A 26320-nucleotide genomic window follows, 5' to 3' on the forward strand; every position below is an offset into this window, starting at 1 on the left:
CTATTGAGCATGGTGTATCTTGCGTCTCTTCCCATCTCCCATACTTGTTGGAAAGGCAGGTTCACTGGCTCTTCTCTTCAAGGGGAGAAGGGGCCAAAGAGCACCTACAGGGTTGCCATTTAAGCAGGGATCCTGATTCTGCTGATGGCTGTTCCCACAGCTCAGTTTGTATTTGAGGATATTGAAGGTTGCCGTTAATTTATTTGGTTGCTTGTGTTTCAGAGATGATACAATCTCCTCAGGGGTGTAGCCCATGGTGCACATGGTCTCCATGACCTTCAGAAGGATTTCCAAAGTTGCAGGTGCTGCATGTTCTTTGATGTTGCCCAGCCATGGTCTTTCCTGGAGCTGACATATTGTTATTCTGTGCTGGTTGGGGACCTTGAGTAATTGTTCAATGAGAATGATGCAGGGTTTTGACAAGTGGTAGGGAATGGGATACTTTGTGGTGGTGATGACCCTGTACATACCTTCAAAGGTGGTTTCGTCATATGGAAATTGTCCTGTGACCAGTACATATAGGAGGACTCCCAAGCTCCACATATCTACTGCCAATCCATCATAGGGTTTCCTTGCCAAAATCTCTGGAGCCAAATAGAGCAAGGAGCCACAGACTCCCTCCAACATCTGCCCCTCTGCCAGCTGTCTGGCCATACCAAAGTCACAAAGCTTGACATTGCCAGCTTCGTCAATAAGGATATTTTCCAATTTAATATCACGATGGGCAATTTGTTTATGGTGGAGAAAATGAACCCCTGAAACGACCTGTTGGAATATTGGTCTAACCTCATCCTCCACTAGAAAATGCCTCTCCCCGAGGAACACAAACAGATCCTTTCCTGGAACATATTCCATGATTAGGTAAGTTATTGTACTTGTGTTAATAACATGAAAGAAATGAACTATGTTTCTGTGTTCCACAGATTGAAGTATCTCTACTTCAGTGTTGATGCGATCCAGGGAATTCTTTTCCTTCTCCAGGACCTTGACAGCCACCTGTGTATGTGTAGGAAGGTGGCAGGCAAGCTTCACCTCCCCAAATCCACCAGAGGCTAGAGATGTTAAGATCCTGAAATCCTTTTCAAGGATGTTTTCTTCCAAACGGCTGGCCATGATGTTCAACTCCATTTCAATCACTTTATCTTGTTGGCAATTGCTGGGACTTACAATACCTGAAACAAAAATAAATGCAATTTCAGAATGGATGTTTAGTGCTATGAATTCTGTCATGGAATGTGGGACATCCCAAACAATCTAATGATGCAGGTCAAGGACATAGAAACACTAGAAGAACACAACCTCCAAGCACTAGATGAGGAATCATAGTAAAGGTCAAAGATGGAATTGCTGATTTATATGTGCAAAGGAAAAGACTGAGATCAGAGATAGAATGACTTGGTCATTTTTCAAGAATGTATCCAAATGAAAAATCCTGGCCCAAACTGATCAAGAGATTGAAAATACAAACTTACAGGGAAAAAAAGGAGGTTACGTCCTAACCAAACTACAGTCCTGAGGATCTTTCACATTTGTGTCAACTCCTAGACGCCAGGAAATTAGAAAATATGAAAAGAATATGTTTAAATACAGGGAAAAAGAATCGAAATGCAAGTAAGAGACTTAATTTTCAAAAATGAAATAGGGTAACAATTTATGAAGAATGGGACAATACAGGCACAAATTAACCCTTCACATTTGTGGCCTCCAAACTTTCCAAGCAGCACTAGCTACTGGAAACCAAGTGCTCAAAAGGCCTGAGATAAGGTTAACAAAACCACTGTGGTAGTTTGCATGAGAAATGTCCCTCCAGTCTGGGCATTTGACCACCAGTTTTGGCCTACTTGGGGAATGTCAGGTGGCAGAGCCTTGGTGATTGTATTAGTCAGAGTTCTCAATAACAACAGAGTAACTTACACAATGATTCAATCTCCACCCCCCCCTCTCTCTCTCTCTCTTTCTGGAGTTTATTGGAGTTACTTACAGGCTACAGTCCAGCTAATCCGACAATGGGTGACTGTGAACTGAAAGTCTCTGAATCCAGGAGAGGCTTGGTCCACAAAGCTGAATCTCTTGGCTGGTCTTCAGTGTATGCTCAATCCCAAAGAAGTAGAAACAATTTCACTGAAGAAATGGGCTTGGTAACAAGGCAAGGGCAAGGGAGAAATGAGCAAAGGCCTCCTTCTTCCATGTCCTTATATACTCTTCCTGCAGAAGGTGTGGCCAGAATTAAAGGTGTGTCTTCTTGCATCAAGATCTGGATTAAAGGTGTGTGTCTTAACACCTAGAGATCCTCATTAAATGTGTGTTTCTCTGCTCTTGATCTAGAATAAAACAAACAAAAAATAATCTCTCACAGGTGTGTCCTCCATTTCTGGATTGTAGTTCATTCCAGATGCAGTCAAGTTGACAACCAAAAATAGCCATCACAGTGGCAGAAGTCCATCCTAGGGATTGTCCTTGAGATTAAGGACATTAACTAGCCTAGCCTACTCCATTAGCTCTCTCTGCTTCCTGATTTAATTTGAAGATTTTAGGCTTTCACCTTTGCACTCAGACCTTAAGGACATTGGAAAACTGCAGTGTGTCACATTGCATATTATTGTGCCCAATCAGCTTTACATGCAAATATTCATTTTAAATAGTCATTGGTCTGTTTTCTTATTTAACCTTGTTTTTTTTTTGAGACAGGGTTTCAGCTCTGGTTATCCTGGAACTCTATTTGTAAACCAGGTTGCCCTTGAACTCCACAGAGATCTGCCTGCCTCTGCCTTGAGAATGTTGGGATTAAAGCCCAGATCCACCACTACCTGGTATTTTCTGGTTTTCTTTTTTTTTTTTTTTACCATAAATACTTGACTGTGGTGATATTTTATCTGTATCCCCCAATAAATTTTATCTGAGGATCAGAGGAAAAAGCCAGCCACTATATTAGACAGAATTCAGGGAATGATAGCACATGATTTAATCCTATCACTAAGGATGCAGGGATCAGTCTGGATCACTGTTAGTTCAAGGCCACACTGGGAACAGAGCCAGAAGTGGCTGCACATGCCTTAATTTCCAACACTATTGAACCATAAAGGTCTGGAGGTCTGTACAGACAGACAGAAAGTGACAGAGCTGGGCATGAAGAGGAAGTGATGTATCTGGGCAGAGGGAGGAAATGAGTTAGCAGAAGAAAAAGGAATATAGGTGTGTGTATACAGGAAGTGGTCTCTTTGGAAGCAGAGGGTGGTTGAGTTTGTCTTGCGGCTTGTCGTTTTCCTCTGAACTCTCAGCTTTAACCCCAATTTCTGGCTCTGTGTTTTGTATTAATAAGACCATTTATTAATTTGCCTACACTGGATCACCTCTTGGACTCATCTTGGATATCCTGCTGTTGCCCAGACTCAGTGTGAACTTGTAGTCAGGCTGGGCTTTGGGTTGGTGGTTAGTGGGCTGTGGTGGAAAGTTCCTTGTTAATTCCTGGCTGCTAAACAAACTTTCCTTGATGTTGTCTTCCTCAAGGCTTGCCAGGCTCTACCTTTATGCTTGTAGTCTGCAGGAAGTGCCACTGTCCTACCCCACCCCCTGCTACCACCAGGTGGTTCTCCCAGCAGTTCAAGCAGTGCTGCCATAGCACATCATCCCCAGTTAGGGTCTGGCAGGTGCATCTAGGTCCTGGGCTATTTAGGGTTGACAACTGGTTCTGCAAGACCTGCTCCTCCAAGTGTTCCAGCAGCTTGTAGATAGAGTAATTGTTGGGATTGATGGACTCAAAGCACTGGATCTGGGCCCTGATGGCACCAGAGTTGATCAGCCTACTAAGAACTTTGTGGTGATATTTTATTGGTGCACTTCAATAAAGCTTGTCTGGGAATTAGAGTAAAAAGTGAGCCAATATATTAAACAAAGATGTCAGGCATTGGCAGTGGTAGTACATGCCTTTAATCATTGCATTCAGGAGGCAGAGAATCATCTGGATCTCTGTGAGTTCAAGTCCACACTGGGAACAGAGCCATGTGTGGTGGCTCACGCCTTTAATCCCAGTGGTAGTTAACCAAAGAGGTCTGGAGGTCTGTACAGACAGACAGGAAGTGATAGAGCTCTGTGGAAAGAGGAAGTGATGTAGCTGGGAGGAGTGAGGAAGTAAGGTGGCAGAGCACACAAAGGCATATAGGTGTGAATATACAGGAAGTAGCTGTCTCTTTGCTGAGGATTTTCTAGCAGTCAGAATGTGCATTGTCTTCTCTGATCTCTCAGTTTTGACCACAACATCTGGCTCAGGGATTTTTTTTTTTATTAATAAGACCATTTAGCAATTGGTTTTACAGAACTCCCATCATTCATGCAGGACTTCAGAACATTCTTTTAAGTGTTTCACATTCATTTGAGTTTCTCCCTTTGAAAATTCTGTTTAGGTGTACCCCATTTTAGATGGAGTTTTCGGGTTTTTTGATATCTAGTTATTGATTTCTTTATATATTGTGTATATATATATATATATATATATATATATATGTATGTATATATCCCTCTGTTGGATGTGTAGTCAGTGAAAATGTATCCTTTTCTTTAGGCTGACACTTTGAAGGACAGTGTCCTTTGCTGTGCAGAAGCTTCTCAGTTTCATGAGTTCAATTTATTAATTGTTGATCTTAGTATGTGTACTAACAGTGTTCTCTCTTCAGAAAGTTTTCCTGTGCCAATGAGTCCAAGGCTATTCTCCATTTTATCTTCATTAGGTTCTGTTTATCTTTTTCTATGGTGAGATCTTTTGTCTATTTCCAGTTGAGTTTTGTGCAGGGTGATCAATATGCATCTATTTGGATTTTTCTAAATGTAGCCATCCAGTTTGACCAGTAGCATTAGTTAAAGATGTTGTCTAATTTCCAGTGTGTGTTTCTGGTTTCTCTCTCAAAAATCTGGTTGCCATAGGTGTGTGGCTATGTATCTTGATCTTCAATTCGATTAAATGGATCAGCACATGTCTTTTGGGGTTCATGCCATGCTGTTTTTATGACTATAACTCTGTAGTCCAACTAAAAATAAAAAAATAGTTGTATCTCTTACAGTTATTTTATGACTCAGGATTCTTTTAGCAATCCTAGGTTTTTTGTTTTTCCATATGAAGCTGAAAATTGTCCTTTCAAGATCTGTGAAAAAATGCTGTGGACTTTTAGTGGGGGTTGTATTGAGTTTGTAAATTGGTTTTGGTAGGATGACTCTTTTTATTATATTAATCCTACTGGTCCATGAGCATGGGAGATTTTCCATCTTCTGATATCTTCTTTTTCTTTTTTTCACTCATACATGTCTTTGTTAGTTTTACCCAGAGTTACTGTATATTATTTGAGGCTGTTGCGAATGGTATTGTTTCCCTGATTTTTTTTCTCATTTGGCTTTTCAATTTTAAATAGGAGGGCTACTGAGTTTTGTAAGTTAATTTGTATGCAGCTTCTTTGTTGAATGTGTGATTCGGCTATAGGAGTTTCTGAGTGGAAACTTTATGACCACTTATGTATACTATGATATCATTGGCAAAGAAAGCTACCTTGACCTCTTCCTTTCCCATTATGTCCCCTCGATCTCCTTCAGTTGTCTTCTTGCTCTAGCTAAGACATCAAGTACTATATTGAAGAGGGATGGAGAGAGTGGAAAACCTGTCTCATTACTGATTTTAGTAGAATTGCTTTGAATTACTCTCCATTTAAGTTGATGTTGGTTTTCGACTTGCTGTAGCCTGTCTTTATTCTGTTTAGGAAAGCCCTTGTATCTCTAATCTCTTCAGGACTTTTATCATGAAGGGGTATTGGATTTTTTCCCAAGGCCTTTTCTATATCTAATGAGTTGAATATGTGGTTATGTGTTTTAATATTTGTACTGTGGATCATATTTATTGATTGATGTGTCTTGAATGATCCATACATCTATGGGATGAAGCCAGTTTGATCATGGTGGATAATCTTTTTTTTAAATTTTGTTCAGATTCCTTTGGATTCTTCTTCTTTTTTTTTTAACTTAGGTTGTTTTTTAATAAGAAAATTTTTTGTTCATTTTACACAACAATCAAAGACCCCCCTCTTCCCTCCCGCCATTCCCCACAAATCAGAACATGACACTTCCCTTGTATGAATATGGCGTCTATGATGGTCAGGCAGGGGTTTATATAGTAGGTGTAAGGATCATGCCCTCACTCCTGGGGGTCTTGCGTCTTAAGTCATTAGGGGCGCTGGCGACAACGTAAGTGTTCACACAATCTGAGCCTTAAAAAATGCCAGCCATGGAACCCATTCTCGCTCTCTCTTCCCTGCTCTACTCTGCTCCCATCCCCTCCACCATCTTCTTCTCTCACCAGGTCTGGTCCCCTTCCCCCCACCCCTTTTCCCTCCTAATAAAGCTCTAAAAACTGCCACTGGGTTCTTTTGTGACTGTGACCTTTCCGTGAGGTAAACAGCACCGCAACCACGGCCATTGATTATCCTTCCTCTAGGTTGTAAGAACTGATTGGTGTATATAAAGGGGCCTAAAGATGATGGAGAAGGGTTCTGTACCAGGACCTGACATGTAGACTTGTATGCATATGTTGGTCTTTTACTATAGTAGAGAGGTTCTCTAGCAGGGACTGTGAACTAAAGTATGTATAGCAATCTCTTTGTAAAGCGGGCATGCTTAATGGGTCTTGTAGTCTAGATGTGTGTGTGTGTGTGTGTGTGTGTGTGTGTGTGTGTGTGTGTGTGTGTGTGTGTGTGAATCTAGAGAAAGAGAGAGAAAGAACGGAGAGAGAAGAGAGGGGTTTGCTATGGCAGTAGGGGAGGGAATACCCGACAAGAACTGGTACACAGACCTATATGCATATTTGGGGCTTTGTTTATAGAAAGTGTGGTACTGGGCAGGTCCTGAACATTAGCAATGTGGAAGGCTTAGAATTTATGGTTGTATACCTAGCAGACCGTGACACCAAGTTGTATGTATTCATGCATTCATGTGAGTGTTTGTGTGTGTGTTGCTTTGACTGTAGGGGAGATATACCTGGCAGGTGCCCTCTGAGATAGTATATTTGTGATTTACAAAAGGATATTTATTAAAATAACATAGTCAAGAGACAACAGAGGAGAACATCTTGGTGGCCAAAGAACTAACTGGGTCTCTTGTGGACTGCACTATCCTCTCATTTCTTTGTGGCTTACACATGGATTCAGGGCTCACAATGGAGTGGGCATGGAGCAGGAAAACAGTGCTCTCAGTGCCTGGGAAATTCTCTTCTTCATCAGCTTCCAGCCCCTGAGTGACATGGATCCAGTTGTTGTAGGTTCATCCTGGGGCTGGTCATTGGATGTGTTGGGCCCCATGAATGATTCCTCTGTGGAGAAGCCTATGTTCAGAAACCATGTGTGTGTTCAATCCGGAGCTGATTCACCTGAGGAGAGATCACCAGGCAGGTTCTCCACAGAATTCCTGTTGACTGCAATGTGTCCTGCAGCACTGTTGATGACATTAGCCATCGGGACATCTGCTTGTGGGACAGTTTCATCTGAACAGGGCTTTTTCTCCTGGCTTGAGTATCTATTGAGCATGGTGTATCTTGCATCTCTTCCCATCTCCCATACTTGTTGGAAAGGCAGGTTCACTGGCTCTTCTCTTCAAGGGGAGAAGGGGCCGAAGAGCACCTACAGGGTTGCCATTTAAGCAGGGATCCTGATTCTGCTGATGGCTGTTCCCACAGCTCAGTTTGTATTTGAGGATATTGAAGGTTGCCGTTAATTTATTTGGTTGCTTGTGTTTCAGAGATGATACAATCTCCTCAGGGGTGTAGCCCATGGTGCACATGGTCTCCATGACCTTCAGAAGGATTTCCAAAGTTGCAGGTGCTGCATGTTCTTTGATGTTGCCCAGCCATGGTCTTTCCTGGAGCTGACATATTGTTATTCTGTGCTGGTTGGGGACCTTGAGTAATTGTTCAATGAGAATGATGCAGGGTTTTGACAAGTGGTAGGGAATGGGATACTTTGTGGTGGTGATGACCCTGTACATACCTTCAAAGGTGGTTTCGTCATATGGAAATTGTCCTGTGACCAGTACATATAGGAGGACTCCCAAGCTCCACATATCTACTGCCAATCCATCATAGGGTTTCCTTGCCAAAATCTCTGGAGCCAAATAGAGCAAGGAGCCACAGACTCCCTCCAACATCTGCCCCTCTGCCAGCTGTCTGGCCATACCAAAGTCACAAAGCTTGACATTGCCAGCTTCGTCAATAAGGATATTTTCCAATTTAATATCACGATGGGCAATTTGTTTATGGTGGAGAAAATGAACCCCTGAAACGACCTGTTGGAATATTGGTCTAACCTCATCCTCCACTAGAAAATGCCTCTCCCCGAGGAACACAAACAGATCCTTTCCTGGAACATATTCCATGATTAGGTAAGTTATTGTACTTGTGTTAATAACATGAAAGAAATGAACTATGTTTCTGTGTTCCACAGATTGAAGTATCTCTACTTCAGTGTTGATGCGATCCAGGGAATTCTTTTCCTTCTCCAGGACCTTGACAGCCACCTGTGTATGTGTAGGAAGGTGGCAGGCAAGCTTCACCTCCCCAAATCCACCAGAGGCTAGAGATGTTAAGATCCTGAAATCCTTTTCAAGGATGTTTTCTTCCAAACGGCTGGCCATGATGTTCAACTCCATTTCAATCACTTTATCTTGTTGGCAATTGCTGGGACTTACAATACCTGAAACAAAAATAAATGCAATTTCAGAATGGATGTTTAGTGCTATGAATTCTGTCATGGAATGTGGGACATCCCAAACAATCTAATGATGCAGGTCAAGGACATAGAAACACTAGAAGAACACAACCTCCAAGCACTAGATGAGGAATCATAGTAAAGGTCAAAGATGGAATTGCTGATTTATATGTGCAAAGGAAAAGACTGAGATCAGAGATAGAATGACTTGGTCATTTTTCAAGAATGTATCCAAATGAAAAATCCTGGCCCAAACTGATCAAGAGATTGAAGATACAAACTTACAGGGAAAAAAAGGAGGTTATGTCCTAACCAAACTACAGTCCTGAGGATCTTTCACATTTGTGTCAACTCCTAGACGCCAGGAAATTAGAAAATATGAAAAGAATATGTTTAAATACAGGGAAAAAGAATCGAAATGCAAGTAAGAGACTTAATTTTCAAAAATGAAATAGGGTAACAATTTATGAAGAATGGGACAATACAGGCACAAATTAACCCTTCACATTTGTGGCCTCCAAACTTTCCAAGCAGCACTAGCTACTGGAAACCAAGTGCTCAAAAGGCCTGAGATAAGGTTAACAAAACCACTGTGGTAGTTTGCATGAGAAATGTCCCTCCAGTCTGGGCATTTGACCACCAGTTTTGGCCTACTTGGGGAATGTCAGGTGGCAGAGCCTTGGTGATTGTATTAGTCAGAGTTCTCAATAACAACAGAGTAACTTACACAATGATTCAATCTCCCTCCCCCCCCCCCCTCTCTCTCTCTCTGGAGTTTATTGGAGTTACTTACAGGCTACAGTCCAGCTAATCCGACAATGGGTGACTGTGAACTGAAAGTCTCTGAATCCAGGAGAGGCTTGGTCCACAAAGCTGAATCTCTTGGCTGGTCTTCAGTGTATGCTCAATCCCAAAGAAGTAGAAACAATTTCACTGAAGAAATGGGCTTGGTAACAAGGCAAGGGCAAGGGAGAAATGAGCAAAGGCCTCCTTCTTCCATGTCCTTATATACTCTTCCTGCAGAAGGTGTGGCCAGAATTAAAGGTGTGTCTTCTTGCCTCAAGATCTGGATTAAAGGTGTGTGTCTTAACACCTAGAGATCCTCATTAAATGTGTGTTTCTCTGCTCTTGATCTAGAATAAACCAAGCAAAAAATAATCTCTCACAGGTGTGTCCTCCATTTCTGGATTGTAGTTCATTCCAGATGCAGTCAAGTTGACAACCAAAAATAGCCATCACAGTGGCAGAAGTCCATCCTAGGGATTGTCCTTGAGATTAAGGACATTAACTAGCCTAGCCTACTCCATTAGCTCTCTCTGCTTCCTGATTTAATTTGAAGATTTTAGGCTTTCACCTTTGCACTCAGACCTTAAGGACATTGGAAAACTGCAGTGTGTCACATTGCATATTATTGTGCCCAATCAGCTTTACATGCAAATATTCATTTTAAATAGTCATTGGTCTGTTTTCTTATTTAACCTTGTTTTTTTTTGAGACAGGGTTTCAGCTCTGGTTATCCTGGAACTCTATTTGTAAACCAGGTTGCCCTTGATCTCCACAGAGATCTGCCTGCCTCTGCCTTGAGAATGTTGGGATTAAAGCCCAGATCCACCACTACCTGGTATTTTCTGGTTTTCTTTTTTTTTTTTTTTTTACCATAAATACTGGACTGTGGTGATATTTTATCTGTGTCCCCCAATAAATTTTATCTGAGGATCAGAGGAAAAAGCCAGCCACTATATTAGACAGAATTCAGGGAATGATAGCACATGATTTAATCCTATCACTAAGGATGCAGGGATCAGTCTGGATCACTGTGAGTTCAAGGCCACACTGGGAACAGAGCCAGAAGTGGCTGCACATGCCTTAATTTCCAACACTATTGAACCATAAAGGTCTGGAGGTCTGTACAGACAGACAGAAAGTGACAGAGCTGGGCATGAAGAGGAAGTGATGTATCTGGGCAGAGGGAGGAAATGAGTTAGCAGAAGAAAAAGGAATATAGGTGTGTGTATACAGGAAGTGGTCTCTTTGGAAGCAGAGGGTATTTGAGGTGAGGTTGGCTTATGGCTTGTTATTTTCCTCTGATCTCTCAGTTTTAACCCCAATTTCTGGCTCTGTGTTTTGTATTAATTTGCCTATACTGGATCACCATTTGGACTCATCTCAGATATCCTGCTGTTGCCCAGACTCAGTCTGAACTTGTGGTCAGGCAGGGCTTTGGGTTGGGGGGTGGTGGGTTGGGGTGGAAAGTTCCTTGTTAATTCCAGGCTGCTACCTACCTCTCTTTCCTTGATGTTGTCCTCCTCACCTTGATGTTGGCCTCCTCAAGGCTTGCCAGGCTCTACCTTTATGCTTGTCGCCTGCAGGCAGCACCACTGTCCTCCCCACCCCCACCCCTGCTACCACCAGGGGGGTCTCCCAGCAGGGCAAGCAGTGCTGACACAGCTACATTAGCCCCAAGTTAGGGGCTGCCAGAGGACCGGGACCTGCACTATTTAGAATTGACATCTAGTTCTGCAGGACCAGCTCCTCCATGTTCTCCAGTAGCTTGTGGATGGAGTAGTTGTTGGTGTGCATGGATTCAAAGCACTGGATCTGGGCACCGATGGCACCAGAGTTGGTCAGCCTCCTTGGGGCCTGTACCAGTCATGCAGGACTTTAGAACATTTCTTTAAGTGTTTCATATTCATTTAAGTTTTCTCTTTTAAAAATTCTGTTTAGGTTGTACTCATTTTTAGGTGGATTATTCATTTTTTAAAAAATATCTAATTAATGAGTTCTTTATAAATTGTGAATATTATCCCTCTGTTGGATGAGTAGTTAGTGAAAATCTTACCCCATTCTGTAGGCTAAGTCTTTTAAGGACAGTGTCCTTTGCTGTGCAGAAGCTTCTCAGTTTCATGAGGTCAATTTACTAATTGTTGATCTTAGTATGTGTACTAACAGGGTTCTCTTCAGAAAGTTTTCCTGTGCCAATGAGTCCAAGGCTATTCTCCATTTTTTCTTCTATCAGTTTCCTTTTATCTGTTTCTATGGTAGATCTTTTGTCTATTTCCAGTTGAGTTTTGTGCTGGGTGATCAATATGCATCTATTTGGATTTGTCTACATGTAGCCATCCAGTTTGACCAGTAGCATTAGTTAAAGATGTCTGATTTCCAGTGTGTGTTTCTGGTTTCTCTCTCAAAAATCTGGTGTCCATAGGTGTGTGGCTTTGTGTCTTGGTCTTCAGTTTGATTACATTGATCAGCACATGTCATCTGGGGTTCATAACATGCTATGCTCTTTTTATGACTATAACCCTGTAATACAACTTGAAATAAAACATAGTGATAGCTCTCACAGTTATTTTATAACTCAGGATTCTTTCAGCAATCCTAGTTTTTTCGTGTTTCCATATGAAGCTGAAAATTGTCCTTTCAAGATCTGTGAAAAATTGTTTCGGACTTTACATTGGATTTATATTGAGTTTACAAATTGTTTTTGATAGGATGACTAATTTTACTATATTAATCATACTGATCCTTGGGCATGGGAAATCTTTCCATCTTCTGATATCTTCTTCAATGTCTTAAAGTTTTTTTTTTTTTTTTGTTTTGTTTTGTTTTTTTTCCGAGACAGGGTTTCTCTGTAGTTTTGCGCCTTTCCTGGAACTCACTTGGTAGCCCAGGCTGGCCTCGAACTCACAGAGATCCACCTGGCTCTGCCTCCCGAGTGCTGGGATTAAAGGCGTGCGCCACCACCGCCCGGCCTAAAGTTGTTTTTTTTTAATATAATACTTGTCTTTCAGTTGCTTTCAGTGTTTCCCCAAGATACTTTATATTATTTGAAGCTGTTGGTATGGTATTGCTTTTCATTTGGTTTTGCAATTTTATTTAGGAGGGATACTGATTTTTGTAAGTTAATTTGTATACAGCTTCTTTGCTGAAAGTGTTTATCAGCTGTATGTGGTGATATTTTATTCCCCAAAATATTGTGCACCCTAATAAATTTATCTGCGGTCAGAGAACAGACAGCCACTAGATACAGAGGCTAGAAAATGGTGGCACTCACACCTTTAATCCTAGCATTCCAGAGGCAGAAATCATTCTGGGATCTCTGTGAGTTCAAGGCCACATTGGAAACAGCCAGGCATGGTGACTCACGCCTTTAATCCCAGAAAGCAAAGCTTTAATCCCAAGGAGTGGTGGTAGAAAGCAGAAAGGTATATAAGGCATGAGGGCCAGAAACTAGAAGCATTTGGCTGGTTAAGCATTTTGGCTGGTTAAGCTTTTAGGTTTTGAGCAGCACAGTTCAGCTAGAGCCGTTCGGATATGAGGACACAGAGGCTTCCAGTCTGAGGAAGCAAGATCAGCTGAGAAGTTGGCCAGGTGAGGTTAGCTGTGGCTTGTTCTGTCTCTCTGATCTTCCAGCTTCACCCCAAAAACTGGCCTCAGGTTTGATTTTATTAATAAGACCTTCTAACAATTCATGCAACAGCTGTAGGAGTTTCCCAGGGGAATTTTATGGTCACATATGTATACTATGACATCCTCTCAAATAAATGTACTTTCACCTATTCCTTCCCAGTTTTTATCCCCTTGATCTCCTTCAGTTGTCTTATTGCTCTAAGACTTCAAGTACTATATTGAAGAGGTGTGGAGAGAATGGAAAACCTTGTCTTATTACTCATTTTAGTAGAATTGTTTTGAATTTCTCTCCATTTAAGTTGATGTTGGTTTTTTACTTGTTGTAGCCTGTCTTTAATCTATTTAGGTATGTCCCATGTACCCTTCATCTCTCCAGGACTTTTATCACAAAGAGGTGTTGGATTTTGTCAAAGATCTTTTTTGCATCTACTGAGATGATGGTGTGGTTTTATCTTTTAATTTGTTTGTATGGTGGGTCATATTTATTGATTTACGTGTCTTGATCCATCCATCCATCTCTGGGATACAGCCTACATGATCACAGTGGATTATCTTTGTCATGTGTTCTTGGTTTTGATTTGTAAGTATTTTATTGGGAGTTTTTACATGTATGTTCATAAGGAAAATTTGTAAGTCTGTGACATTGTTGGGTCGAGACTGATAGGTGAATACTAGGATTGCAGTAGAGCGATTTGATATTTTAAAAACATGGTGTTATTTAACTTTGTTCCTAATAGGAATGTTATTATTATTTGCTACAGGAGTTTACTCTCTAGATAGATATGCATGGTGTAAGCAACATATAGCAAATGTGAGAATTATTAAAAAGATGGAAGATCATGATTAAATATGAATTTCTTATGTTTTAGTATTCTTGCAGATGAATCCTGTAATAGTAATTTCCAATAGTGAAGTACCACTTTACAATGAGAGTGTATTAGTACATATTTTGATTTTTCTATGTGTGAATTTGTCTGGATAGTTCGTGTGTTTATGTGGGAGGTGTCCACCTGCTCCCTTCCCTTAAGCCCCCTGGCATTACCAAAAAAAAGCACATAAACAATAGGAATAAGACAAATCACACAGTGAGAAACTGTGAATCTTTTTCGTCAAGCTGTTTATAGTCAGTTGAATGTTTTAGTAGACTTTCAGGGAGGGCCTGCTGCTAAATGTCAGGCAGAGAAGGGCAGGGCAAATGGGTGGAAAACACTCAGGAGTGTCTTCCTTCTGTAACTGACAGGCTGTGTAATGTTAGGATAATTCATGGCCCCATACACCTCATTTCCCTCAATCTGTCCCTAAAGTCTGAGAAGGGCATGATGTACCATGGTAGAAATAACATAGGTCTCAGGGTTTGGTGCTTCCTCAGCCCTGCTCCTCACCATATGCTGGAGCAGAAAAAGTGACCCTGACTTATGAGGTAAGGGGGACTGTTCCTTGGCATTTGGCTTCTCCATGGAAGCCTGTTCAATGTACTTGACAATGAAGAGGAAACTCAACCAAAGTCAGGGAGTTTTATAAGCATATTTTATGTGAAAATACTTTCATGTTGAATAAAACAAGTGAGAAGTTGATCATTTTAAAGGAAAAAATGTGCAATTTATATGAATAAGAAGGTATTATTATAATCATTGTTATTGAAAATAGTTTCTTCCCTCATATAATACATCCCTAGCACAGTTTCCCCTTCTTACACGCCCTCCTGCTGCCCCCTCTCTGCCCTCTCCCCCAGACCCACTCCCCCTCCTTTTACTCTTCAGAAGAGAGCAGGCCTCCAAGGACAACAACCAATCAGGACAAACCTTGAACAATAAGACAAGACAAAAGGCCTCGTATTAAGGCTGGACAAGACAACCCAATAGGAGGAAGAGAGTCCCAAGAGCAGGCAAGGGAGTCACAGAAACACCTGTTCCCACTGTTAGGACCCCACAGAAACACTAAGCTTTAACTATAACATAAGTGCAGAGGACTTAGTACCGACCCCTGCAGGCCTCTTGCTTGCTGCTCCAGCATCTTTGAGCACTTGTGAACCCTGCAAATAAGTACTATTAAAAGCAGATAAGAGGATACATAATTACAAATAAAAAGAAATTTATGGAAAATACTTTTTTAAAACTTAGACATTAATGGCTTCTGTTTGAAAGGACATTTGTTGCTCTTTGCAAACTTGATAGCAATTGCAAATCTATAGATCTCCAACACTGGAGTAGGCTGGGAAGCAGGCACAACCCTCTATGCAGGACACATGCCCTGTCATGCCATGTACAGCACAGGCATTGTTTGAAACTCATGTGCACAGACTTCCCATACTGCTAGGGGAACAATTAAATCACAGAGTTGTGGTTATGGAGTAAATAGTAATCATTCAAAAAAAAAAAAAACCCCAGAGAAATGAGAGGTCTATGAGATGGTTATTTATTCAGAGAATTTATAAAGCAAGGTATTAAGGATAGGCTCTTTTTAATAAACAAAATAAAATATATATAAATTTATAAGCCTTAATATGCCAGATTGTAAGAGAATAGATAAACATCAGATATATACACTTGGGCAAAACTTTCAATGAGAAGATTCACTGGAATGGAATTTTCTTCCATCTAATATGACTTGGTTTAAAGTTTTTTTCTTTTATTGTTTTATTCAATGCTTCTATATTTATTAGACTATGTAGTTGTGTTCAACAGGTTCAATCTCTACATTCTAGGGATTTTTTTTAATTTAAATTTTTGTGGGCTTACGCATGTATGAGTGCACTCATGCCAGGACACATGTGTGGAGGTCAGAGGACAACTTGCCAGTGTCAGTTTTCTCCTTCTGCCATGGGGTTCTGGGAACTGAACTCAGGCTGTGAGATTTGATGACAAGTGTTTAAACTTTATCCTGACCAGAGTCTTTGACTCTTAGATGTGAAATTTACATTCCAGTTTTGGGATAGTGTTATTTCTCAGAAAGAAATCATGCTCAGTGATGTTTGGGGTCTCGTTGATACACTGATAAGTCTTGAATATTTCAAACTACTTCCAAAACCATGTTGTTTTTTTGGTGAAATATTTCCTAGAGAAAACATGGAGGTAGGGGAAAATTTACATAATTGTCATGATCTCAAAAAATACATAATAATATTAAAAACTGTATTAAAGACTTAAAACAGAAAAGAAACCTTGAAATTGTTTTATTTTTTTTAAAAGTTTCTCATTAGGGCTAATGAGACATCAAAAGCAGATTGTTTTAACCATACTTTTGGGAGTTGCCCGTTTCCCCCTTTAGTAAACAAAGTAATCATTTAACAAATGTTTTACCCAAACTATTTTATCTTTCTTTGCAAGTAAAAGAACAGAGGTGAATATGTGTCTCAAATACACTAGTATGATGTAATATAACATATTACGATTATTTGTAAACTTTTAAATTCTAGGAAATGGAACGTGTTTTTTTTTTTTTAGTTAAAATAGATATTTTCATACAATATATTCTATTAGTTCTTCCCTCCCCCAGCATATGTGTGTTTTTGGTGGGCCTTTCAGGACAGGTGTGGCACACCCTTGAGTGTATAATGAAGACAGAGTTCTGTGATGTCCAGTGTCCTCCTCTATTACTTTTCACCTACATTTTGAGATTGAGAATTTCACATAACCTGGAGGATATCATTATGCATAAACTTGGTGGCTGAGAATCACTGTGGTGCTCCAGTCTCTGTGCCCACTAATCTTTGGGCTACAAATACCTGCCACCATGCCTAGCTTTCTAAGTGGGTACAGATGATCCAAACTCAGGGACTCATGATTGTATACCTGATCCATCTCTCTAGACTGCATCTTTGTGTAGATTCCTTTACCCTGTGGTATGCATTGGCTTTAGAGCACCATCTTGATTAGTATGAACAGAATCATCAGTGGCTCACCTAATGGGTGTTTGAGTGGCTTCCCAATTGAGATGTTTTGAGAAGCATCACTTAGCTTAGATTTGGATGTAGCATGAATTGTTAGACGGTCTTATTAATAAAAACAAACCAGGAGCCAGGTTTGTTTTTGGGGTGAATACTGGAAGATCAGAGAAATAGAACAACCCACAGCTTCCTCACCTCACTAATTCCTGAGCTGATCCTGTTTCCTCAGACTGGAAACCTCTGAGTCCTCATCCAAATGGATCTCAGCTGAACTGCTGCTAAAAGCCTAAAAGCTTAACTAGCCAAAAGCTTCTAATTTCTGGTACTCATGCCTTATATACCTTTATGCTTCCTGCTGTCACTTCCTGGGATTGAAGGCATGTGTCACCATGCCTGGCTATTTCCAGTATGGCTTTGAACTCACAGAGCTCCAGATGGATTTCTGCCTTTGGAATGCTAGGATTAAAGGTGTGTGTGCCACCATTTTATGGCCTCTATATCTAGTGGCTGTTCTGTTCTCTGACCCCAGATAAGTTTATTAGGGTGCACAATATTCTGGGGAACACAATATCACCACATTTCCCCTTTTTTGTCTAAAATTAAAAAAGATTATAACTAATACAAGAAAAACTATATCCAATAAGTATATACTATATATACAGTCAAGAATTACATTAACAATGTCTAGACCACTAAAGTTTGACAGATTCACACAAAAACTCTATTATATATATTAATAATGTCCAGTCAATTATCATTTGACAAATTCAGATAGGAATTTTCATTACTTATTCTATTTAAAACAAGTAGTTCCTTTTTAAAAGTAGATTCGAAATCTCCCTTTTTATCTTATCATATCCATAGTCTTTTTTTGAGTAGATCTGAAAATCTACCTTTTATCTTATCATTTCTATATCTTCCCTTTTTTCAATTCAATCATCTACCCTTTTCTATATACTTTTTTCTTTTTCTTTTTTTAAAACAAGAATGTTGTATCTAATTTCCTTTGTTTACCTTTTTTTGACCACTAACAATAACTTGTAACCAACCATAGTAAACAATGACGATATCCATAAGCCATTGAACGACCAAACAACACACACCCCACCTCTTGGGAATATGGACGTCGTTTTCTTAAAATTATCTCCTGCTTTTTGGAGGCAAAGTCATCTTTAGGGAATCCTGAAAAGACAATTTTGGGGTTAATTGTCAAGTCCTGAGAGAGTTAGTTGTATCATTTGTCCAGTATCTGCATAATGAGAAAGTGCAGGGCTTGTCTCAAGTCCTTGCTCAAGTAGTCTGTGAATCTGGATCATCTCAGCTAGCCATCTGGAAATTGTCCTGAGCAGTTTGTAGTCCAAAGCTGATCTTTCCGTGGTGTTAATCTGCTTAATGGCTTTACCATAGTCCATGTGGACTATCTTTGTGGGGTCCCATCATCCTTTTGAAGATTTCAAAGTCACTGTTAGGCGTGGTCATAGTTCCCTCTAGACATTTTGTGTGTGTGTGTGTGTGTGTGTGTGTGTGTGTGTGTGTGTGTGTGTGTGCCTCCACTGCAGTTTGGAGCAATCACAGTCTGATAAATGTCTGTCTCTTGGAACCATGCACGTACATCCAAATATAGATGAAATTCTAAACGGTCTTATTAAATAAGAAACACAGAGCCAAATGCAGAGTTGAAAGCCTGAAAGATCAGAACACTAGTGAAGCCTTTAGCTTACCAGTCTCTGCTGTCCTTCCCCTCAGAGAGAGACCTTCTTCCTGTGTCCCATCTTTTTTTTTTGCCTTTCTGTTCTGCCTTCTCATTGGCTTTAAACCCAACCACATGACTTTCTCATCACTGCCTGTCTATACAGACCTCCAGGTCTCTATGGTTGGTACTGGGATTAAAGGTGTGGGTCAGCATGCTCGCTGTGTCCTTGAACACACAGAGATTCTGCCTGCCATGTGTTCGGATTAAGGGCATGTACTACCCCTGCCAGACTTCTGCTAAATGGCTTGCTATTAGCTCTGATCCCCAGGCAACTTTATTTATTAACATACAAATAAAATCACATTTCAGCACAAATAAAATATCACCATATTTCCCCCTTCCATTCAATAAAAAGAAAATAGGAAAAAAGTTATAAGAAAAACTATATACAATAAGTACAATAACTATATACAATATATACAAGTAATAAATACTTAAACAATGTCTAGTCCATTTGCATTTGACAAACTCAGAGAAGATAATTCCATTATCTATCCTATTTTGGTAAGTCCAAAATGCACCTGATTCACTTTCTATCCTAACTTATATTACTAATAGAACTATTTTATAATGTCTTTCAAATTTATACACTTACACCTCTTTAGTGAGTTTTTCTGAAATTCTTAACAAAGAAAACTATAACTATAACTATTAATTTTCAACTAACTATAACTTTTTTGTCTAAAATTAAAAAAGCTTATAACTAATACAAGAAAAACTATATCCAATAAGTATATACAATATATACCATCAAATGGGGAAATGAGGTGATACTGTGTTCCCCAAAATATTGTGCACCCTAATAAACTTATCTGAGGTCAGAGAACAGAACAACCACTAGACAGATATAGAGGCCATAAAATGGTGGCACACACACCTTTAATGCTAACATTTGGATGGCAGAGATCCAGACGGATCAATGTCACACTGGAAACAGCCAGGCATGGTGACACATGCCTTTAATCCCAGGAAGTGATGGCAGGAAGCATAAAGTACCAGAAACTAGAAGCTTTTGGCTGGTTAAGCTTTTAGGCTGTTAGCAGCAGTTCAGCTGAGATCCGTTTGGATGAGGACTCAGAGGTTTCCAGTCTGAGGAAACAGGATCAGCTGAGGAATTGGCGAGGTGAGGAAGCTGTGGGTTGTTCTGTTTCTCTGATCTTCCAGCATTCACCCCAATCACTGGCTCTGGGTTTGTTTTTATTAATAAGACCATTTAAGATTCATGCTACATCTAGATTTGTCTTGGAGGCACATATGAACACTTTGTTTTTCATGTTCTACTTCATAGAATCTCATGGGTACAATTGCTAAGAGACATTCAGTGAATGTGTCATTGTGTGTGTGCCAATGTATGTGTCTGAGTGTGGTGTCTGTGTGTGTCTTTGGCTTTGGTAGCAGAGTTAGGAACCATAACACGCTGGATGAGTAGTGTGATTGTCACATGAACTTGGCTCAATCCATCTATCATCATTTTGACTATTTCATTGAGTTTTTGTTGGTTTGTGGTTTGGTATTGTTTGATGAACATTCCTAGGTGGACACCTTTACTAGTGTTAACTGAGGAGTCCTCTTCATGCTAACTTCTTATTATATTTGGTGTCTCCTACAATATGTTCCTGAAAGTTTTCATCCCTAATTTTTCATGGATTTTGTGAGATATTTTGATCAGATGTGTGTGTGTGTGTGTGTGTGTGTGTGTGTGTGTGTGTGTGTGTGGTGTGTTTGCGCGCACTTATGTGCATTTGGCACTGTTATTCCAGGTGTCCCCATCATGGCCTTCTTTCTGCTCTCATATTAGCTCTTTGTTATCAGATCTTTTGTGTAAATGTCCCAGAAAGTTTTCTTGTTTTTCTTATTTATGCTGTCTATAAGAGTTCTTGATATAAATATAAACTTCAGTGTTGTACATATGGATGGTATGTCCTAGTGAGACCTGAGACCCCTAAATAGAAAATTGATGGCACAACCAAGGCCCTGGTGATTTGACTGCAGTACGTTTGTTAACTCTTCAGGGTTCAGCTTGCAGGACTTGCATAATCTCCATCCTAAACTGGATTTTTCCTTGCAGCCTCTGCCTAAATGCATTTCCCTGTTGTCATTGTTAGCAATGTTCTGAAGAACCCTGCCTGGTGCCTGCTGGTATTTGTAAGATCCTCCTTATCCACAGATAGGGCTTAATACAGATGCCTAATCTATTGTTTTAGAAAATACTGTAGGACCATGTAGTTAGAGTTTTCCTGCCTGGCCCACAGTCAGGACAAATCTCTCTCACCCGCCAGTCCCACAGCCGCTCAGATCCAACCAGGTAAACACAGAGACTTATATTGTTTAAACTGTTTGGCCTAATGGCTCAGGCTTCTAGCTATCTAGTTCTTACATCTTAAATTAATCCATTTCTATAAATTTATACCTTGCCACGTGGCTCGTGGCTTACCAGCATCCTCACATGCTGCTTGTCATGGCAGAGGCTGGCAGTCTCTCTGACCCAGCCTTCTACTTCCCAGAATTCTTCTCCTCCTTGTCCCGCCTATACTTCCTCTTGCCTGGCTACTGGCCAATCAGTGTTTTATTTACTAACCAATCAGAGCAACACATTTGCCATACAGAACATCCCACAGCAGGACCAGGTGACCGAAAGACAGGAGACTTAAGGGGACATAGTTCTTCATTTTCGATTTTGCAGACCTGGGGTCTCAACAGATGTCAACTGGCCTTTCTTGTTAACAAGTCTCCACCCCTGTCACTTGTTGACAGGTCCCAGTAGTTGTGCCATGAATGCATCAGTCAAGAGCAGAGAAGGGGATTACATATCTTCATGGCCTAGAATATTCTCTGCACCTAGGAATTGAGCTCAGGGGTTTCTTACTACTCAATGTCATTGTCCTTGCCTTGAGATTTGATCCAGTGCAGTTGTTGGGCCCTGACTCAGGCATCTGGAGTTTCTGATCACACACTAACCGCTTCCTTAGGGTCAGTGGTGTTGAGGGTACTCATCTACCATAAGCCAAGTGCCTTGGGCCTAGTAGAACTGGAAACCAGTTGCCTTTATAGCTGACATCCTGCCTATTCAGTATCTTCACTGAAGCCACCTGCTTCCCTGACTGTGTCTGCCTCCTTAGAGATGCACATACCTGCCTGCTGATGCCATTTGTCCTCAAGACTACAGTGGATGTGTAGTATGACATTTTCTTCTTCCTCAGAAATGTAAGACACTTAACAAAATGAAACAGATGCTTCGCTTGAGAAAAGGGAGATTTTGAACTCAGCTGGTAAAGAAATGCTCACATGTCTTTAAAAGCAGAAAATTAAAACTCCAGGTCTTCTAGGCAGCAGTATAACAAGTAATAATAACTTACTGAGATAGCGAATGCCCAGCAAACTGCAGGAAAGAAAGAAACAAACATTCTGAATGTGGAGCTGCCTGCAAACTGCTTAGTAAGTGTCAGAGCTGAAGTTTTCTAGATTTTTGCACAAGGTGGCATGGACTCTTTAGTGATCCAGCTGCTGTTGACTTATCCTTGCTCATTGTACACCCCCATCCATAGGCTCAATAATCCCCAGAAAAGTCATTGATACTAGACATTGGTTCATGGATCTTTTTGTCTACTGTGGTTTCTGTTTCTGGAGTGAGATGAATGTCTATGTGTGTTGGGGTCAGTCCCAGTGAAACTCTGCCACAGGCCAATTCCATGAGTAATGACTGGACCCCTGTATATTATCTGCTCTTGCCCTTTCTTAAATTGCATTTTCCCATATCTATCCTACATACCCTTTCTTTAACTTTTCTATCCTTATGTTCCTACTCCAAAAGAAGCCAGAAGCCCCAGCCCAATAAGAGCCTCACCCTTTCACAGTCACTCTGCTCTTCAATAGATCCTCAAGCCTCCCAGTGCCCAGGCTTCCTTTGTAGTCGGTATCACATGGTTCATGGGAGTACATTGGGTATCTCGTGGAGATTCTGTACTGTGGGCCTTTGGGGAAAGCAGAGAGATGGTGACTACTCCAGGATATAGGGCAGACAGAATATCTCCAATGGCAGAAGTAACTTCTGTCTGTCTTTGCAGAGTAGTACTACCTGGGGAGTGCCAAGACCTTCAGAGAGCATAGATGTTCAAACTGATATCCAAGGAAAGGGAACAACAAATGAAGAGATTCCCATTTTGCCTCCAAGAATGCAGGGCCCTCTGGGGGCAGGGAGGATTTGGAGGCTCTGCGATAGTGCACTTTGCAATGGGAAGGTCTCCAGTTTCCTTTGCTGTCTGCCATCGGCAGTGGGGGTTTGTGCTCCTGAAACAGAACATCAGACGGAGCACTGTAGAGCAAAGTTAATGTGAGCAAACAAGGAATATAGAGTACACTGTTTACAAAACAAGTGGGCTTAGCAAAGTGGGCTCCTGTAACTCCTGTCCCTTTCCTGTGCCTCCCTCAGCATAGGCACAACCAGGCTAGGACTGTGCTTCTTCTCAAAGCCAAATTTACTATGACCCCAGTCCAGTCTGATAGATAAAAATATGCCTACGGATTTAAAAAAGCCAGAAGCAAAGCTTCTTTTGAAGTAAATCATAGCAACATTCTTCACATGGTCTTCTGTCCAGGAATTCCCTGGGAGATTTGAGTTGTTCATGTTATTGTCCAATGGTCCTTACCCTACTGTAGAGAGTCTTTCATGTACGACTGTAATCTTTGCATCCCGCCATTGCTGTGTAGGGATACACCATCCCCTTGTTTATATATTGACCATCAACCATTTGCACACCCCTTGTGTTTCTGTATTAGGTCCCAGGGCAAGCCCAGAAAGTATCCTCACATCCCATATCAGGGTAGAGTTTGGCAGTTCATCCAGGAGTTAGCCTCCTGCCTAATCCAAAGACAGTGTGAGGCAGTGACAGCACAAGGATCCTGGGGCATCTCCTGGCTGATTATTGCACAGATAAGTAAATACTATCTGTGCGCCATTAGCATGGAAATTCCATGCACAGAGTGATTCATGCAGCAGCACGTCCCTTGCACTGTTAGTGCCTCTGGCACATTGTAGAGGATAAGGACAACTGAGCCTTCTATCTGTGCACATGGAACCACATACACACATGCTAGTTCCCACAGACATACAAACATATATTATCACTCATACATAGAGAAACATGCATGTGCCTCACTCTCACATACTCACATTTGCACAAACATACATATACACACGCTGGGTCCCAGTCTTACCATCATGCACATATAAAACAGTTGAAAGAGAAAAGTCAGAGGAGAACAATCTGTGGTTAGTGCCCTATTATTTAGATGCACAAAGAAACATTTTGACTGCCGGACTTTTCTACAATTCCACATGTTTAACCATAGTTCAGTGACCATGATAGACTGAGACAAGCCAGGAGCAGAGCAAACAGGCTATTCATTTTGCACTTAAATTCCACATGAGGCTTTTATACATATATCTGGGTATCCAAATATTTATATACACATTAACAAGAGAGGCAAAATCATATATGTGGAAAGTCATATGTGGGAGACCAGCTCCCACCTTTTCAAGGGTTCTTATGAGGAGGAGAGAGGGATAAGAAAATATTAGATAGAAAGATAGCAAAGAGGAGAAAGACAGAAACACAGGATAGCTTCAGGAGGACCTGGCTCAATATCCAATGACCTCTTCCATTTATTCAAAAGGGCTTTTTATTACAATGACAAGGGGTGGGGCAAAAGACCTTCCCCTTGCTAGATCAAAGCACACCGCCCAGCCAAGTGTAGACCCTTCCAAACACCTGGTAACCACACTCATGGTCAAATCATCCCCTTAACAGCCCCGATGGGTAAAGCAAGCTCAGATTCTCTGACCCTGAGTAATTTGGGTCTCCACAGTCATATGAAATGCTACTTTGTCTACTTTAACTGAACATTCTTGAGTATTTCTAAGGTATACAAGTAAAAAGTTTTCTTAGAGATATATAAAAACAAATACTGAAAAAAAGAAAAACAAAATACACAAAACACCCAAATCAGAATGAATAGAACATTGTAAGACTGCAGCATCAACTCCACTCCCACATCCATTGTTCCCTGTCAGTCATATTCAAGGACATGGAACTCCTTTCCAGAGGCTCTGAAGGAATTTCTGCAGTTTGCATGAGGATGTGTGGCACAGGGGGTGCTGTTCTGAGTGGCCTCAGGCAGTACTCTTTTGCAGACACATCTAAAGGGATGAGAATCAAATAAATCACAGTTTTTCCAGAGTCTTCCACCAGAGTGCAATGGGACAAGTCCCAGTTATTGAAGGTGACAAACTAGTTCCCAACATTGTAAGGAAGATCATATCTAAAAGATAAAATTAGAGCAGATAAGATTTTTGTCCATCTCCATATCCCCTGCCTGTATGGGCATGTGTGTGGCCTTTTGTGTGTGTATAGTGGTTTTTTTTTTGTGTGTGTGTTGTGTGTGTCTTCCTTGGTTCAGGTGTTTGAGTTCATTTGTATTCAAAAGCACTTGCAAGTAATTGTTAAATGTGAGTAGAACAGAGGTCAGCATCAAGAGTCTTCCTCTGTCACTATTTTTTGACACAGTCTCTCTTGGGACCTAGGGCTTGTCCATTAGTACTATCTGCACAGAGAGCATGAGGGTTCTGTGTCCATCTCCACAGAGGTGGGATTTTAGGCACACCAAACTACCATGCGGAATTTAATGTGGTCTCAGGGGATCTGAACAACTCAAGTCCGTTTGACAAGCATGTTGGCTAGGGCATTCCTCCTTTGCCATATGATGGGGCATGGGGATGGGGACAGGTTTCATGGTATATCTCAACACATTTTCTATGTGCCTATTCTAGTATGCAGAACAGATGGCTCATTGATTCTAAGTGATCAATCCCCTGTTGCAGCTCTGTACAATAAGTAGGAACAAATGGCATCATTGTGTGATTTTTTTTTATGCTGTGGAGTCTGTAGGACTCATGAGAACCTGCAAGCTAGGAAAAATGTGTGTGTGTGTGTGTGTGTGTGTGTGTGTGTGTGTGTGTGTGTGTGTGTGTGTGTCTAGTAGTATGGGGATTGAAAAAAATTCTTGGCTTGTGCTAAGAAGAGGATTTGGCCACTTCCCGACTGGGACCCATGTTTCATAATGATATGACATCAGATGGTCAGAATGGATTCTTGCTGTCAGCTACAGCAGACTAGGTCCTCTCTATGCACAGGTCTGCAGCCACTCAGTTTCCCATTACTCTTCAGCAAAGCAAGGCAATGATATCTTTCCCTCTGTGGAGGAAAAGCTGGCACAAACCACATGATGCCTTACCTATCTTCACTTGGGATGGCACTACATGAAGGCAAGGCTTCAGAATCTCATTTTCTTCCACAAAGAGATACTTCATGTACTCAAAATTACCATCAGGTCCATAATGTACACAGATGAGGCTCCTGGGTTTCCTGTCATGTAGGGAGACCTCTATGAGTAAGAGAGCTGCATCCTACATGGAAGGTTCTCTAGAAAACCATGTAGACACCACACTCACCAGTGCTCCCTGGCTGACATCTGCAGCTCCAT

The 26320-nt window shown here is 40.9% G+C and overlaps 1 protein-coding gene across 1 annotated transcript; it reads right to left on the reverse strand.

Annotated features, from left to right (window-relative positions):
- On the reverse strand, positions 1–26320 carry LOC128114651 (ribosomal protein S6 kinase 2 alpha-like). Its single transcript, XM_052744816.1, has 4 exons — positions 26289–26320; positions 26072–26202; positions 7590–8717; positions 1–1172 (listed from the first exon to the last, which is right to left on the reverse strand). Exons 1-4 carry the CDS (start codon positions 26318–26320, stop codon positions 1–3), a joined length of 2463 nt encoding a protein of 820 aa, XP_052600776.1.

The sequence above is a fragment of the Peromyscus californicus genome, unplaced genomic scaffold, assembly GCF_007827085.1.
Source record: "Peromyscus californicus insignis strain IS unplaced genomic scaffold, ASM782708v3 Scaffold_19__1_contigs__length_69161282, whole genome shotgun sequence".
Classification (NCBI taxonomy): domain Eukaryota; kingdom Metazoa; phylum Chordata; class Mammalia; order Rodentia; family Cricetidae; genus Peromyscus; species Peromyscus californicus.

Coding starts and splice junctions, on each gene's coding strand:
- LOC128114651 (XM_052744816.1), bottom strand. CDS start 26,320: ATGGAGCTGCAGATGTCAGCCAGGGAGCACTG. Junction 26,203..26,288: donor ATGTCAGCCAGGGAGCACTG/GTGAGTGTGGTG, acceptor CCTACATGACAG/GAAACCCAGGAGCCTCATCT. Junction 8,718..26,071: donor GCCATCCCAAGTGAAGATAG/GTAAGGCATCAT, acceptor TTTTTGTTTCAG/GTATTGTAAGTCCCAGCAAT.